This window comes from Psammomys obesus, unplaced genomic scaffold, assembly GCF_907164565.1.
Source record: "Psammomys obesus unplaced genomic scaffold, mPsaObe1.curated_primary_1811, whole genome shotgun sequence".
NCBI classification, from domain to species: domain Eukaryota; kingdom Metazoa; phylum Chordata; class Mammalia; order Rodentia; family Muridae; genus Psammomys; species Psammomys obesus.
In genome coordinates this window covers 13695445-13710581 of record NW_026586173.1, presented here as the reverse complement: position 1 = coordinate 13710581, position 15137 = coordinate 13695445, and the positions used below count along the sequence as shown (strand labels likewise).

General features: G+C 50.2%; 1 protein-coding gene across 2 annotated transcripts; it reads left to right on the top strand.

Moving 5' to 3' along the window:
- Window positions 1-5609: 5609 nt before the first annotated feature.
- On the top strand, window positions 5610-13313 carry Qtrt1 (queuine tRNA-ribosyltransferase catalytic subunit 1). 2 transcript variants are annotated; one of them, XM_055601465.1, is made up of 10 exons: window positions 5610-5819; window positions 6083-6151; window positions 6244-6382; window positions 9508-9586; window positions 9695-9810; window positions 12083-12221; window positions 12559-12634; window positions 12724-12833; window positions 12911-12998; window positions 13109-13313. In XM_055601465.1, the coding sequence occupies exons 1-10, from the start codon at window positions 5631-5633 to the stop codon at window positions 13259-13261; spliced, it is 1158 nt and encodes a 385-aa protein (XP_055457440.1). In that variant the 5' UTR covers window positions 5610-5630; the 3' UTR covers window positions 13262-13313. The 2 variants fall into 2 exon arrangements, with proteins under 2 accessions (XP_055457440.1, XP_055457439.1); XM_055601464.1 differs by having other exon boundaries at window positions 5610-5921.
- Window positions 13314-15137: the final 1824 nt, after the last annotated feature.

The following is a 15137-nucleotide window of genomic DNA, read 5'->3' as shown; positions in this document are numbered from 1 at the left end:
ACTTGTACCCTGAACGTGGAGGAGACCTGTTCCTGGCCCTTCACTTGTGCAGAGCTGATAGGAGGCCTTGGCAGTTGTCCTCCAGCCCCAGGAAGCCGACTTAGGATCTGTTCCTCCTTCCCTACCCCGTAGTGAGTAGATAGGCTGGTTTTTGATGGGCACACCCCTTGGGCGATACTCTCCAGGTTGCTTTGGATGGTATGTCATGCTTTGGAATTGTCTTCAATGGTCACCAGGAGTTTCAACAGGAAGGACCAAGGGGCCACTGTTTTCCTCTGGTTATGACAAAGTGCTTGGTGTATAATTAAGCATAGGGGTTGGGGCCTGTGTTCCAGGGTGTTAACTACTGCTCCAGGGTGTTCACTCTGTCAGAGAAGGAAGCCTTTCAGGGTGGGGTATCAAAAGGTCTCTAACTGGGATGGATGCAGACCCAGGGCTTCCAACTACTTGAGCAGTGCCCCTGGCATATTTCCTTAGGCTGTGGCCAGTCTCAAATGCCAGCTTACCATCCGGATGATGGCCTCTTTCCAAGGACTGACTATAATGCTTTGGCCTCTGCAGCTCAACATGCAGTCTGGATGTGAGGTCAAATCTTAACAGTGCACTTGACCTACTGAGACCTGGAGACAAGGCCAGTCACAATAGAGGGAGTGGGTGCAGGGCTCAACTCCAACCCTTCCCAGAATAAACAGATTTCATGTGTGTATGTGTGTGTGTTTTAAACAGGGTCTCACTAAGGTTCCCTGTCTGGCCTTGGAACTTGTGGTGCTCCTGCCTCTACCTCCTGAGTCCTGGGATAGCTACCACGGTTGGTGTGCAGGCAGGACATTGCATATATAATAAATCTTAAAAAAAAAAAAAGACTCTTTGGGGTAGGTGGGTTAGGGTCAGAGGTAAGGGATGAGTATGCTGAGCAGAGAACAGTCCAGCAATACAGAATTTGGTTTGGGTTAAAGTGTTACGTTTGCTAAAGGGAACCTACAAAAGGTCTCTGAGATGAGAAGAATTGGAATGTTTTGAAATTGAAAGCCCCTAGTACTTAAGGATACCTGAGGTATTTAAAAACTAGCTTTGAAGAACTCAGAGGTAGGCGTTTTGAAAGGAAATGATCAGCAGAAGGGATTCTGCTGTGAGGCAGAATCCTCACTATGGTGGTTATGACTCCTTGACCCAGGCTTCTTCACCACCAGGGAAATGGTATCCAGAGCTCAGCTGCTTGAGACGTCTAGGTACTGTAGGTTAGCACTGGACACCTCTCCCATGGATGGCTAAGAAAGCTTGATTCCAGTGCCCACGATACTCAGACCATTGGTTGCCTCTTTGTTTTGAAACTCTTATTTTACATTTCTGAAGGTTTTCAGCTTCTCTCTGTGCCCAGAATGCTATCTAGCCCCTCCTTGCTGGTCTGGACTCTTTCCACCAGCCACCTACTCCTAGTTTGTGGGCCTTTCATGGACATCCACAAGAACCATGGTTAAATGAGGACAGTGTGAGACCACAAGCCTGAATGGCTAGGCAAGATGCAAGGGTGGAAATCTCCGGCAGTTTCTGCGTATAACATCCCTTCAAAGTCCCCACCCCCTCACCCCCCACCCCGCAGGATTTCCTAGGTAATTCCTGGACTTTGCCACACTGGGAACTCCGCTTGCCTTGTCCTTGAGTCCTCTGGCTTCTCAAGTCCCTGCTTTCTTAGCCCCGCCTCTTGTTCAACAGCACCTCCAATCACCAGGCAAAACAGTCCTGGCGCTGTCCCTTGTGCTGAAGCTGAGCTGCTGCTATCAGTTACAGAGGCGGGCTCAGGACATCCTCCAAGGCACTCCCCACAACCATGATATCTGCTCTAAATCCTTTCTCTTATATCCTACCAGCCACTTGAGTCCACTACTCCAGTGCCCTGGTACTTTCCCTTCTCTTGTTCCTGCTTAATGGAGAGCCATGACAGTGGCCCTCTTTAATCCTGTAACTAGGTGAGGAATCCTAAAGGGTGAGTCAAAGTCTCCTAGGATATTGGGTGTGGTGGCCCATACTTTTAATCCTAGCACTAGGGAGGCAGAAGCAGTCAGGTTTTTTAGTTCCAGGACAGGGCTACACAATAAAACCTTGTCTTGAAAAACCAAAAGTGAGGGCTGGAGAGATGGCTCAGAAGTAGAGCACTGGCTGTTCTTCTAAAGGTCCTAAGTTCAATTCCCAGCAACCACATGGTGGCTTATAACTATGAGATGTGGTGCTTTCTGGTGCATAGACATACACGCAGGCAGAACACTCTAAATTTTTTTTTCTTCCCATTTTAAAAATTCAGTTTACATCTCAATCATAGGCCCCTCTTTCCTCTCCAGTCAGTCCCCACCTTATGCATCTTCTTTTCCCTATTCCTCAGAATAGGGGAGCACCCCTACCCAGACACTCCAGCTCATCTATTCATACGAGGACTGAGTTTGTCTTCCTTCCCTGTGCCCTGGTAGGACAGTCCCATCAGGACGAAGTGATCAAAAAACAGGCAACATAGTCCGTGTCTGAGATCCCACCTAAGGTGCCCGTCAGCTACTTAAGAGTAGAGGACCTAGGTCCAGACCATGCATTGTCTTGGTTGGTCTTCAGACTCCACCGGCACCTCTGGTTGACTGGCTCTGATTGTCTTGTGGAGCTTTTGTTACCTCTAGGTCCATTTATCCTCCCATCTTTTCCAGTAGACTCCCTATGCTTTGCCAAATATTTGGCTGTGAATCTGTGTTTCAGACTGTTTCTGGGTGGAGCCTCTAGTAAGAGGAGAACTCTGGTAGGCTCCTGTCCACAAGCATATCAGAGAATCATCAATAGTCATAGGTGTTGGTTTTCTTCTATGGGGTGGGCCTTAGGGTTGGGCCCTGCATTGGTTGGGCATTCCCTTAATCTCTGTGCTATCTGTTCTTTGTCCCTGTAGATCTTGTAGGTTAGGGTAAGTTTTGGTTTGAGGTTTTTGTGGGTGGGTTGGTGATGTCCTCTGTCCATTAGGAGTCTTGTCTAGATAAAGGGTGTCCACAATAAAACCTTGTCTTGAAAAACCAAAAATAAGGGCTGGAGAGATGACTCAGGTTAAGAGCATTGGTTATTCTTCCAAAGGTCCTGAGTTCAATTTCCAACTCATAGCCATCTATAATGAGATCTGGTGCCCTCTTCTGGCATATAGGCATACATGCAAGCAGACTACTGTGTTTGAAAAAAGAGACCTTGTCAATAAAGTTGAACATTATAACTAGCTGTATGGTGGCACATGCCTGTAATCCCAGCACTCAAGAGAGGTAAGGGCAGGCGATCTCTGTGAGTTCAAGGCCAGCCTGGTCTACAAAGCGAGTCCAGGACAGCCAAGGCTACACAGAGAAACCCTGTCTCAAAAGCCTAGCTCTAGTGGCTTATACCTATAATCCCAACACTTGGAGACTGTTGCAGGCAACTTGTGTGAGAGGTCAGCCTGGACTACCTAGTTCCAGGACAGCTTAGTCTACACAGTGAAGCCCTGTCTCAAGATAAACCAAAACCTGCCAGATACGGTGGTAACCCTAGCACTTAAAACATGATGGCAGGCTGGGTAGCAATGGTGGGGACTTTAATCCAGCCGTCGGGAGGCAGAGGCAGGCAGATCTTTTGACTTTGAAGCCAGCCAAAAAGTGAAGGCAGGAGAGTTGCCTCAGCTACATGATGAATTTGAGGTCAGCACTAGCTATGTGAGCACTTGTCTCAAGAAAGAACCAATAGGGGACTGGAAAGATCTCTCAGCAGCTCAGCATTGTAACTCCAGTTTCCAATCACATCCCTTCGCCCTTCGAGGCTACAGCATGTGCTCAGTCACATGTTCATGCAGGTAGAACATGCACACACATTTTTTTTTTCAAATAGCTGGTGTGGATTCTAGGGAGCTGGCTCAGATGCAAGAAGGGGGCAACCTGAATTTGACCTCCTGGGACCCACATGAGAGCACAGAAGTTGCCCTCTGACCTCCACAGCCTCCACATGGACGCTGTGGCAAGTGTCTGGGTTCACACAAAAATAACTAAAAGTTTGAAAACAGAACTGTGACCTGTAACACCAGCACTGGGGTGGGGGTAGAGATGAGGATCACTAGGGCTCCCTGGCTGCCAGCCTCGTGTCAGGGGCAGTGAGAAACTGGCCTCTGCTCACACAGGCACAAGGGCCCTGAATAGCCTGGGTAAGTGACACCGTTCTGAGGCATCCTGGCTAAGCCCATCCCCACAACCTCTGGAATCTGGTATCATTTAGCCTTTCTCACAAGGTAAGAGCCTCTCGGAGCCTACCCAGCATCCTGCCCAGGAGAGCAGTCTCCTGGGAATGTTGTGGGACAATGGTGCCCTCTGCCGGCAGAGGCGACAGATAAGCTTTAAATTGGCAGTAACTTACCTGGCTTTATCAGGGAAAGGGCTGGCACACACACCCCACACAGTGAAGAAAGTAATGGTGAGGGGCGAGTTCCTGGGCTTTAGGTTTCTTTTTGTAATACTGGGATTCCCTTGACAGAAAATGAAACTGGATATCGGGCATGTGACCGTATGCTGGTTCCGGTTCTGCGTATGCTCTTGGACTGAATGAGTGGACACAGAATGACAGAGGCTACTGTTAGGGACTTCATGTATGAAAACACAGGAGCACAGCCACCCTTATGCTTTGTGTGGCTGTGAGCACGTGTGCTGCGGGCTGAGCCCGGGGCTTTGTGTGTGCCAGGCAAGAAGCTCTTCTTTTACTTAAAAGTGTAAAGATTTATTTTGTGTTTACATATTTTGCCTGAATGTGTGTGCATCACCGCCTCAGAGGAAGACATCGGATTCCCTGGACCTGAACTTCCTGGTGGTTGTGTGTGCTGGGAATCCCAGGTACTCAAAAGGGGCTCTTAACCTGCTGAGCCATCTCTCTAGCCCCTATTTTGCTTTTTGAGGCCGGCCTTGGAATCATTATATAGTGGAAGATGGTTTTGAACTCTTGACTCTCTTACCTTACCTCCCAAGTACTGGGATTGCAGGTGTGCCCTACAGTGCCTTTGTTTGTTTTTGAGACAGTAGCCCTGGCTGTCCTGGAGCTTGCTATGTAGACCAGGCTAGCCTCGGACTCACAGAGCTCCACCTGCCTCTGCCTCTCCTGCATTACTATCAAAGGAGTGTAACAGCAGGCCCGGCTCAGTCTATCTTTTGTTCTGAAGTTGGTTCTCTTGACAGCCCAGGCTGGCAGGAAATCCGCTGTGCATGTCGACCTGTTCTCCAACACCACACAGCCCTTTTTCCTCAACTTCCCAAACTTTGGGATTCCTGGTGAGTCATCATATCGGGCTGATGTATTTTATGCAGTAGAAAAACTTGTGTTGGAGTGTTTTAAAATTACATTTATTGTGTGTGCACCCGTGTGAATTTGCAGCGATCAGTTCTCTTTCTTGTAGGTCTCAGACACTCGGGGGAAAGACTCAGGTCATCCGGGGTGGCGCCGTGTATTTTCGCTCCGTGAGCCACGGTACCTTACAAAGGTTTTCACTACGGAGCGAAAAGTGGCAGCAACTGGGACCTGGAAGCAGCGCACCAAAAGTGAGGAGTTTTGTGGGCGTCAGTTGCCATGGTGCCCTGGAGCTCCGGTGTCACGTGACCCGGGGCAACATGGCGCTGCCCGCTGTGGTCTCAGCCCACGTGGTTCCGGGCCCGAAGATGGCGGCAGTAGGCAGCCCCGGTTCGCTTGAGTCCGCTCCAAGAATCCTGCGGCTGGTGGCTGAGTGCAATCGCTCCCGAGCCCGGGCGGGTGAGCTGCGGCTGCCGCACGGAAGCGTGGCCACGCCTGTGTTCATGCCTGTGGGTACACAGGCCACCATGAAGGGTATCACGGCGGAGCAGCTGGACGCCCTGGGCTGCCGCATCTGCTTGGGCAACACCTACCATCTGGGGCTGAGGCCGGTGGGTGGATTCGATCCAGGGGTGGGCGGCGAGGGGGCAGCCAGGCCGGGATACGCCTCTGAAAAAGTCAGTGCACGAACGCTCACCGCTCACCGTGGTCGGGCTCAGCCAGGCCTGGCGATGGAGCTCTGGGCTCACTCGGCACTTTCCTGCATTCCCAGGGTCCGGAGCTGATCCAGAAAGCCCAGGGTCTCCACGGCTTCATGAATTGGCCCCACAATCTGCTGACGGTGAGTTGGAGTTGCCGCCCTCTGGCGCTGGGTTGGGGTGAGAGGTCTCCAATCTCCACCTCCTGACAGCCCGGCTGTGGGGTCTCCCCCAGGATAGCGGCGGCTTCCAGATGGTGTCCCTCTTCTCCCTGTCGGAGGTGACGGAGGAGGGCGTCCGCTTCCGCTCGCCCTATGATGGGAAAGAGACACTTTTGAGCCCAGAGAGGTCCGTGGAGATTCAGAATGCTCTGGGTAAGAAAATCCTGGGTCACAGCCCCTTCAACTTGTCTGTAGCCGAGACAGGGCCTAGGACGCGCGTGTGGCTTCAGACGTCTACGAATTTGGATTTATTCACCCAAACAAAATAAGGATAAAGAAGAGGTCATATGCTGGCCATGTGCCTTATTTTATTAGAGTGCTTTGCCAACGCCGTAGGCTAGATCACCTTCACGGCAAACAGGACAGAAGAAAACGGAAACGCGCGCGCGCGCGCGCGCACACACACACACACACACACACACACACACACACATTAAAAAATGATGCATGTGGTTTCTGCTTAGAAAGATTGTTGAGAGTTCCAGGCCTCCTTGGGCTACACACTAAGAACCTGTAAGAAGTGATAGCAATAGTGTAGGCACAGTGCTAGATATGGACCGTCTTTTTTTAATTTGTTGCTTTTTAAAAAATATATGTGTGTATATATATGTGGTTATTATTTATTTATTGTTGATTATTTTGGACAGGGTCTCACTATCCGTGGCTGGGATTAAAGACAGGTGCCACCACATCTAGCTGTTTCTGTTCTCAGTAACAAATGAAATTCAGTGAAATGATGGTGGCGGCATCATTTATTTATTTATTTATTATTTATACAGCATTCTGCCTGCACACCAGAAGAAGGCATTAGATCTCAGTATATATGATTATGAGCCACCTTGTGGTTGCTGGGATTTGAACTCAGGACCTTTGGAAGAACAACCAGTGTTCTTAACCTCTAAGCCATCTTCCCAGCCCCTATTTTGTCTTATTTTTAAGACAGAGTCTAGGCTGGCCTGGAGCAAAGTCCCTCTTTAACTGAGGTTGACTCTTGACCCCAGCTCCTTCTGCTCCACCTCAGAGTGGTGGGATTACAGCTCAATGTCGCCATGCCCAGCTTTAGACCCAGCTGGGGGTCAGACCCTGAGCTTTTTGCACGTAAGTGAATAAGCGCTCTGCTCACTGAACTGTGTCTACAGCCCAGGAAGTAAATGTACGTTGTAGAGAGTGTGTGTGATGCTGGAACCTTGGAACATGAGCTTCAACTCCTCCCAACTTCTACACATACAAATAGGAAGATTTGTGGGGTGTTTTGTATGTGCTGTTGGGCTGGAACTCAGGGTCTCTTGTGTGCCGGGCATGGTCTCTATCCCAGACCTTCTTATAAAGCCTGTGTCTGTTATGCTAAGTGGAACCAGCATTCTAGATAATAGCTCTACCCCTGAGCCATGGCCCCGCACAGCTTGTGAGACAGGTCCCTGCAGCTTCTGAAATCAGGACAGGTTGTTCTCTTGGATTGATGGACTAGTTTGCTTTCTATTGCTGTGACAACACCATTACAAAAGCAACTTGAGGGGGGAAAGGTTTATTTCATCTATTTCTAGGCAGGGGGGTCTACCAATGAGCCACACCCTAACTCCTCCCTTGGGGATTCTAGGTGATAGCTCTACCCTTGAGCCTTGGCCCTTTAAAGGTTTTTCAATACAGGGTTTCTCTGTATAGCCTTGGCTGTCCTGGACTGGCTACCTTGCCTGGGGCGGAAAGGGTTTTTATCGGGCTTATCCTTCCAGGTCACAGTTGATGGTTGTGGGACGTGAAAGGCTCTGGAGCAGAGGCCGTGGAGGAGCACTGCCCACTAGCTGGTGCGCAGGCCCATGCTGGGATAGCTGTTTTGTTTTCAGGTTTCTTTCTATTGTTTTAAATGTGCATGTGAGTGCAGGTGCCTGAGGAGGCCAGAGGGAGTAGATTTTCTAGATCTGATGTTACAGACAGTATTGACTTGCCTGGATGCTGGGAAACAAATCTGGGTCCTCTGGAAGAACGTGAGTGCTCTGAACCACAGGGCCCAAGCCTCAGCCCAAAGCTAGCTTTTTTATTTAGCCCAGCGCCACATCACCTGCCTAGAGATAGCGCTGCTCAGAAGGGCAGGGCCTCCCACATCTGATCTCCAATCATGACAGCATCTCACAGATACGGCCACAGCCCAGTCTGATCTAGGAAATCCTTAAACTGAGGCTTTTTTCTCAGATGACTTTAGGCTGTGATAGTCTGTCTGTCTGTCTGTCTAACATGGCGGTATAACCCAGGTCCTCTCACATGCCAAGCCAGCATTCTGCCACTGAGTCTTGTCCTCAGGTGCCCACACCTTTGATTTTGTAAAGTCTTTGAGTTTCATGATTGTCAGCAGGGAGCATTATGCTAAGGGTGGCTGTGACTTATTTATATCTTGGTGTGTGCTCTTGTGCCACAGAGCAAGCATGGGACACAGAGGCTAGCCTTGGCGCTAGTCCTTGCCTCCATCTTGTCTGAGACGGGTCTCGGATGGTCCAGACTGTCCTCAAACTATGTAGCAAAGAATGGCCTTGAATTCTATTTTTCTAAACATACATTTTAAAAGATTTTATTTATTTTTGGTGGCTGTGAGACAGGGTCTCACTATATAGCCTTGGCTGACCCGGATCTTACTGTGTAGGCTAGGTTGGCCTTGAACTCACAGAGAACCTCCTGCCTCGTTTGGGATTAAATGTGTGCCCCAACCATGTCTAGCTGTTTTATTTTATTCGTTTTATGTATGTAGGTGTTTTGCCTGTGTGCATGTCTGTATACCACACGTGGCCACTGAGGCTAGGGTATCGGATTCCCTGAAACTGGCTGTGAGTGCTGTGTGGGTTCTGGAAACTGAACCAGGGTCCCTGGGAGAACAGCCAGTAGTACTCTGGGACCACATGAGCCACCACGCCCACTCTCTGCAGTCCTGGAGATGGAGCCTGTGGTCTTGTGTATGCTGGACAGTTGCTCTACCAGTGAGCTGTAGCCCCAGATCAGACACAGACTTTCTCTACTTCTTGTGAAGTTGGGCACACAGGGTAGAGGCAGGGCATCGGGAGCTGCGGAACAGCCTGAGATCCATAGCGATGATTTGCAACAATCAGTTCTCTCCTCCACCATGTGGGTCCTGGGGATTGAATTTGGGTAGCCGAGCCTGGAGGAAAGCGTATTTACCGCCGAGCCACCTCCCTGGCTTCTGTGCAGCCTGGTTAGGATGATTACCAGGAGGCGGTGGTACCTGGAGGGTCCTCTGTGGCCTGCCCCTCACCAGCCGGCCCTGCCACCCTCAGGCTCCGACATCATCATGCAGTTGGACGATGTGGTGAGCAGCACAGTGACAGGACCTCGAGTGGAGGAGGCCATGCACAGGTGTGTGCATGTATGTGGGTTGTGTGTGCGTGGGGGAAGGACTTGGGTCCTGTGGCTCCCGACCTTGTCTAACCACTGGAGGTTCTGCGACCTGCGACCCTCTTGCAGGTCAGTCCGCTGGCTGGACAGGTGCATCGCAGCCCATCAGCATCGGGACAAGCAGAACCTCTTTGCCATCATCCAGGGTGGACTGAATGCTGATCTTCGGACCACTTGCCTGAAAGGTAGAGAAAGGTACTGGCAGGGGTGGGCCTGGTCCAGGCACAGGGTGATGCTTTGGCTATGACTTAACCGACAGCGATACAAGATGTCATGAGACAAAGGCCTGAGGCAGCGTGCAGTAGGGCAAGTCTAGAAAATGAAGATAAGGGAGGCAAGTACCAGTCCCAGGTTGAATCTCTTTTTCTGATGTCTCCCTTTCACTGTCTCTCTTTCTCCTTTTCCTACCCCCACCCTGCTGTGTGTGGGTGTGGGTGATTGTGCTCACGGGGGGTGTGAGAGAGTGAAGATGTAGACCAATTGATATCAGGGTTACCTAGTATGCATAATATCATGCTAGGTGTTTATCGTATGTGGTGTGTGAGACGGTATGATTCTGGAGGTCAGAGGACAACTTGTGGGTGTCAGTTCTCTCCTTCCACCCTTTGGGTTCTGGGGATGGAGCTCATTAGGCTTGGTGGCCAGCGCCTTTGCCATCTTGCTGGCTCTTTTCACGTCTTTGTTGAGATATTACATTGACTTATGACAGGCCTTCATGTAGCCCCAGCTGGTCTGGACTTTCCAGTGTAGCAGTGGATGATCTTGTACTTTTGATCCTCCTGCCTCCATTTCTACATACTGGGATCCAGGCATGGATCACCACACTCAGGTTGCTGAGCTGGGACCTAGGGCTTCATGCATAATAGTCCCAGCCTCTCCTTCGAAGGCGAGTTCTCACATAGTTCAGGGTGGCCTTGGATTCCTGATTCTCCTGCCTCAGGCTCTTGAGTGCTGGGATTCCAGGGCTGTGTCAGTACTTTGGCTTTGGATTCTTGTTTCTAGAAAATGGTGAATCCTGAAAGGAATCTGGCTACACAGATTTCAGCTATGTGAGTGTGGGCCTTGGGCCTCTTCTGAAGATCAGAGTGGAGAGCGTTGGGTTGATGAGCTGCTGAGTGGATAAAGACGCTTGCTGCCAATCCTCACAGCCTTCATCTCTGGACCCACAGACGCTGCAGTGCCATACATGTCACATGAATAAGTAAAAAAATGTAATAAAAATGAGCGTTGCATTCAGCGGCGGCAGTTTAGGGCCCCAGCAGTACCCTACACAGACAGATTCTCCTGTCCTCTGCTTCCCTCCCTTGAGGGATGTTTCTGTCGGGACAGGGTATTTCCTAGGGAGAAAGCATGGTAGGGCTTTTAGATTCTGTTTGACGTGAGATGTGTTCCCCCCCTGGTAACCCCCATGGGTGTTGAAAAGACTATAATCGGAAAATGGATTTCTCTTGTGGGCTTGTTTCCTGGAGATAGAACCCAGTGCCTAGTCTCTGCTAGGCCAACACTCTACCATTGAGCTACATCCCCTGCCCAAAATGGGTTTACCACATCTGAACTGCTGAACATCCTAGGCTTTCTTGAGACTATGAAGCTGAAACTGTTACCAGATTCCCCCTCCCTTCCTTTTTCTTCCTTCTCTATTTCCTCCTCCTCCTTACTTTTTTCTCCCTTCTCCTTCCTTTTTTCTTTTTTCTTCTCCTTTCTTCTTCTCCTTCCTTTTGCCTCCTCCTTTTTCTGAGAAAGGGTTTTTCTGTTTAACCCTGGCTGTCCTAGAACTCTCTCCGTAGACCAGGCTGGCCCTAAACCCAGAGATCTGTCTGCCTCTGTCTCCCTAGCGCTGTGATTAAAGGCGTGTGCCACCACCTCATGGCCCCTTTCTTTCTTCTGTCTCTAGTCTTTGTTTCTTATAATTTTTGAAATTATTTAATTTTTCAGACAGGATCTCCCTTAGAGCAGCCCTGGCTGCCCTAGGATTAAAGGCATGTGCCGCTGTGTCTCTCTAAAGTCATTTTTACTTTTATGTGTATGAATGTTTTCCTGCATGTATGTATACCACATGTATTCAGGGCCCAAGAAAGTCAGGAGAGGGTGCTGGATCCTCGGGAGCTGGAATTACAGGTGTTGGTAACCCTGTGGGTGCTGAAATCTGAACCCGGTTCCCCTGAGAGAGCAGCCAGTGCTTTTACCCACTGAGCCATCATCTCCCCACCCTCACCCTGTCTTCTTTGTATAACCCAGGCTGCCGCCAAAATCTTGATCCTCCAGCCTCAGTCTCCTCCTCAGTGTCTGGCTGGGATTCCAGGGTGTGTCCACATGCCTGGTTCATGGCCTTGTTTTATGATAAATCAGTGGAATGTTGAACTGAAAGAAATTGAGCCTTGTGACAAGAGTACTCTAACCTTTTGTAAAGTCACAAAATCCTAAATCCTCTTAAACTGGGGCCATCTGTCCTTTCAGAGATGACAAAGAGGGATGTGCCTGGCTTCGCTATTGGAGGTCTGAGTGGAGGAGAGAGCAAGGAACAATTCTGGAAGATGGTGGCATTGAGCACCTCCATGCTGCCTAAGGACAAGCCACGATACCTGATGGGGGTTGGGTATGTTGGGGCACAGGAGAAAGAACCCCGAGTCCTGCTATGGGGAGCAGACCCTGGGACCCCCATTCCCTTCTGGTGAAGGGTACAGTGCGCTGGGGAGCCAGTGAAGTGCTCACATAGGCCACTACCTGGAGGAAGCGGTGTTCTGGGACATCCTCAGCTATGTAGGGAATATGAGGCTAGCCTGGGCTACATGAAACACAGTCTCAGTACAAAAACAGACAAAAGAGAACATTTGGCTGTCATCAGAGGTCCAGTTGGGTGATGGAGGGAGGCCTGGGCAACCCTCGCTTCAGGCTGACAGTCTGTTCCTCTTCCTTCCACGATTGTACCCCAGCTATGCCACTGACTTGGTGGTCTGTGTGGCTCTTGGATGTGACATGTTTGACTGTGTATACCCCACGAGGACGGCGGTGAGGCCAGGGCAAGGGGCTGGAGGGGCTGGTGGGACTGGGAGCTGGGAGCCCATGCCTTTCATGATCTTGACCTTCCTTGTCCCCAGCGCTTTGGCTCTGCCCTTGTGCCCACTGGGAACCTGCAGTTGAAGAAGCAGCAGTATGCCAAGGATTTCCGCCCCATAAATCCCGAGTGCCCCTGTCCCACCTGCCAGAAGTAGGTCTTGTAAGCTGGGGACTGGAGATGGGAGAGGGTTCAGGCTGTGTGCAGCCACTGACTGTGTTGGCCCGCAGGCACAGCCGAGCCTTCCTGCACGTCCTGCTGCACAGTGACAACACCGCAGCGCTGCACCACCTGACTGTGCACAACATCGCCTATCAGGTGGCCTGGGCTGGGGGGGTCAGGGCCCTGGGACCAGCTAGTATTTTGGGGGTACTCCCAGGACTGCTGGTGGCCGACACCCAAGCTCATGCCAACTCCCTGCCCCGCAGCTGCAGCTCCTGAGCGCCCTGCGCAGCAGCATCTTGGAACAGCGCTTTCCTGAGTTCGTGCAGAACTTCATGCGCACCATGTACGGTGACCACAGCCTCTGTCCTGCCTGGGCCGTTGAAGCTCTGGCCTCTGTGGGAATTACGCTCACATGACCTGGTTGCTGGGGAGGCTTGCTGGAGTATGGGAAATATTGAAGGACTTTTTTTTTTTTTAAAAAAAAAAAAGATGTTGTGACTGCTTTTTGTTTTCATCTAAGATCTTGTGTCCTTTTGGGGAGGTGGCCTGTCTGTCTTCCTCCTGGTGCCGATCTTCACTGAAGCTGTCTATCTCACTTCTCAGTAACAAGTAACATAGGGAATGGAGATGGGCCCAGTATGGGGAGGCCCAGAGTGTGAGCTCAGCTCTGGAAAGGCAGGAGTTGGAGGAGAGCTGCAAGTTCAAGGCCAACTTCCTTTTTATAGCCAGCCTGGGGTACAGGGTAAGACCCTTTCTCAACTAAACAAAACAAAACAACAACCATAGCAACAGCGCAGTGACTGGGAGCCGCTGGGCGCAGCCTGCCTTGTTGAATGTAATCTCAGACTAGTCGCTCTTTCTTGTGGCCGGGGTCCCCCAGCTAGGAAGACATCACTCTCGTCCTTCCCTGGTTGCCCTGGGAGAGGGAGCAGCTTTGCCTAAGGTCACCAGTAAGGAGTGACAGCTTGCCTTTCCCTCTGGTCCTGACCCTGGAGTCACACGCTCCGGCTCAGCATAGCTGTCTGCACTCTTGTTGATAGTAGATGTAAATTAGCAGCTCTCACACCATGGCGTGTGACAGGGATCAAACCCAATGCCCCAATGCCCGCCATATACCCTACCCTTCATCTGTGTTCTAGTTCCTCTGCCACTATTTGTTTCTCTTCTTGAGACAGGTTCTAACAAGTCCCAGCTGGCCTAGAACTCTAAATGTAATCTAGTTTGGTCTTCAACTCAGATATGCTTTGCTGTACCTCCCCAGCGCTGGGATTGAAGACATGAGCCATCCATCAGACATCATTTTACTTTTCCTTTTTTAAAGATACGTTTATTTATTTTACATGAATGCTCTATCTGCATGTACACCTGCGTGCCAGAAGAGGGCATCATATCCCAGTATAGATGGTTGGGAGCCACCATGTAGGACTTGAACTCAGTACTGGAAGAGCAGACAGTGCTCGTAACTGCTGAGCCATCTGTCCAGCCCCACCATTTTACTTTTCTTTGTTTATTTGGTCAGGTTTTTGTTTGTCTGTCTTTTGAGAGAGGGTCTCATGTAGCCCAGGCTGGCCTTAAGCTTGTTATATTCTTGAGGATGACCTTGAGTCTCTTCCATCATCCTACCGGATACCTCTCATGTGCTGGGGTTAAGGTGTGCACCACCATGCGCACCTGGTCCGTGTGCTTCGGATGTAACCCAAGGCATCCTAGACAAGCACCGTTCCCTGAGTCACATCCTCAACCCTATACTTTGTTTTATAGTTTCCATATAGTCAGCCAACTCATTGTGTGGATAATTAGTGTGTTTCCACGTTCTTGCAGTCCTGATAAAGTCTGCAGCACCAAGCCTGCTACCTTTAACCTCCTATGTTTGGGACCTGGGATTAAGTCATGTTCCCTAAACAATGGCTTGTCAGTTGATGCTACCTAGTTCCCTGACATTTCCCATTGGCTCGCACAAATATTGTATCATTCCTCTGGGATTTCTTTTTTTAAGATAAGGGTCTCCTGCTATCATCTCTCACAGAGTCAGCATGACTCCTGTACCACCTCCTGTCAGCTGCTTTCCAGAGTGAGTATCGCTCAGACCTATTCACTGGACTCTACTCAAGCACACTTATGTCCAGAGGCATCAAATTACTACTCATTAATAGCTCCAGCCTGGCCTGCTGTTACATGGCAGTAATCTCTGAGTTCAAGAGGCTGGAGCAGGAGGATTGGGACTTCCAGGTTAGCCTGGGATGCATAGTAAGTCAAGTCAGTATGAGCTACACAAAATCCCCCTAAAAGGAA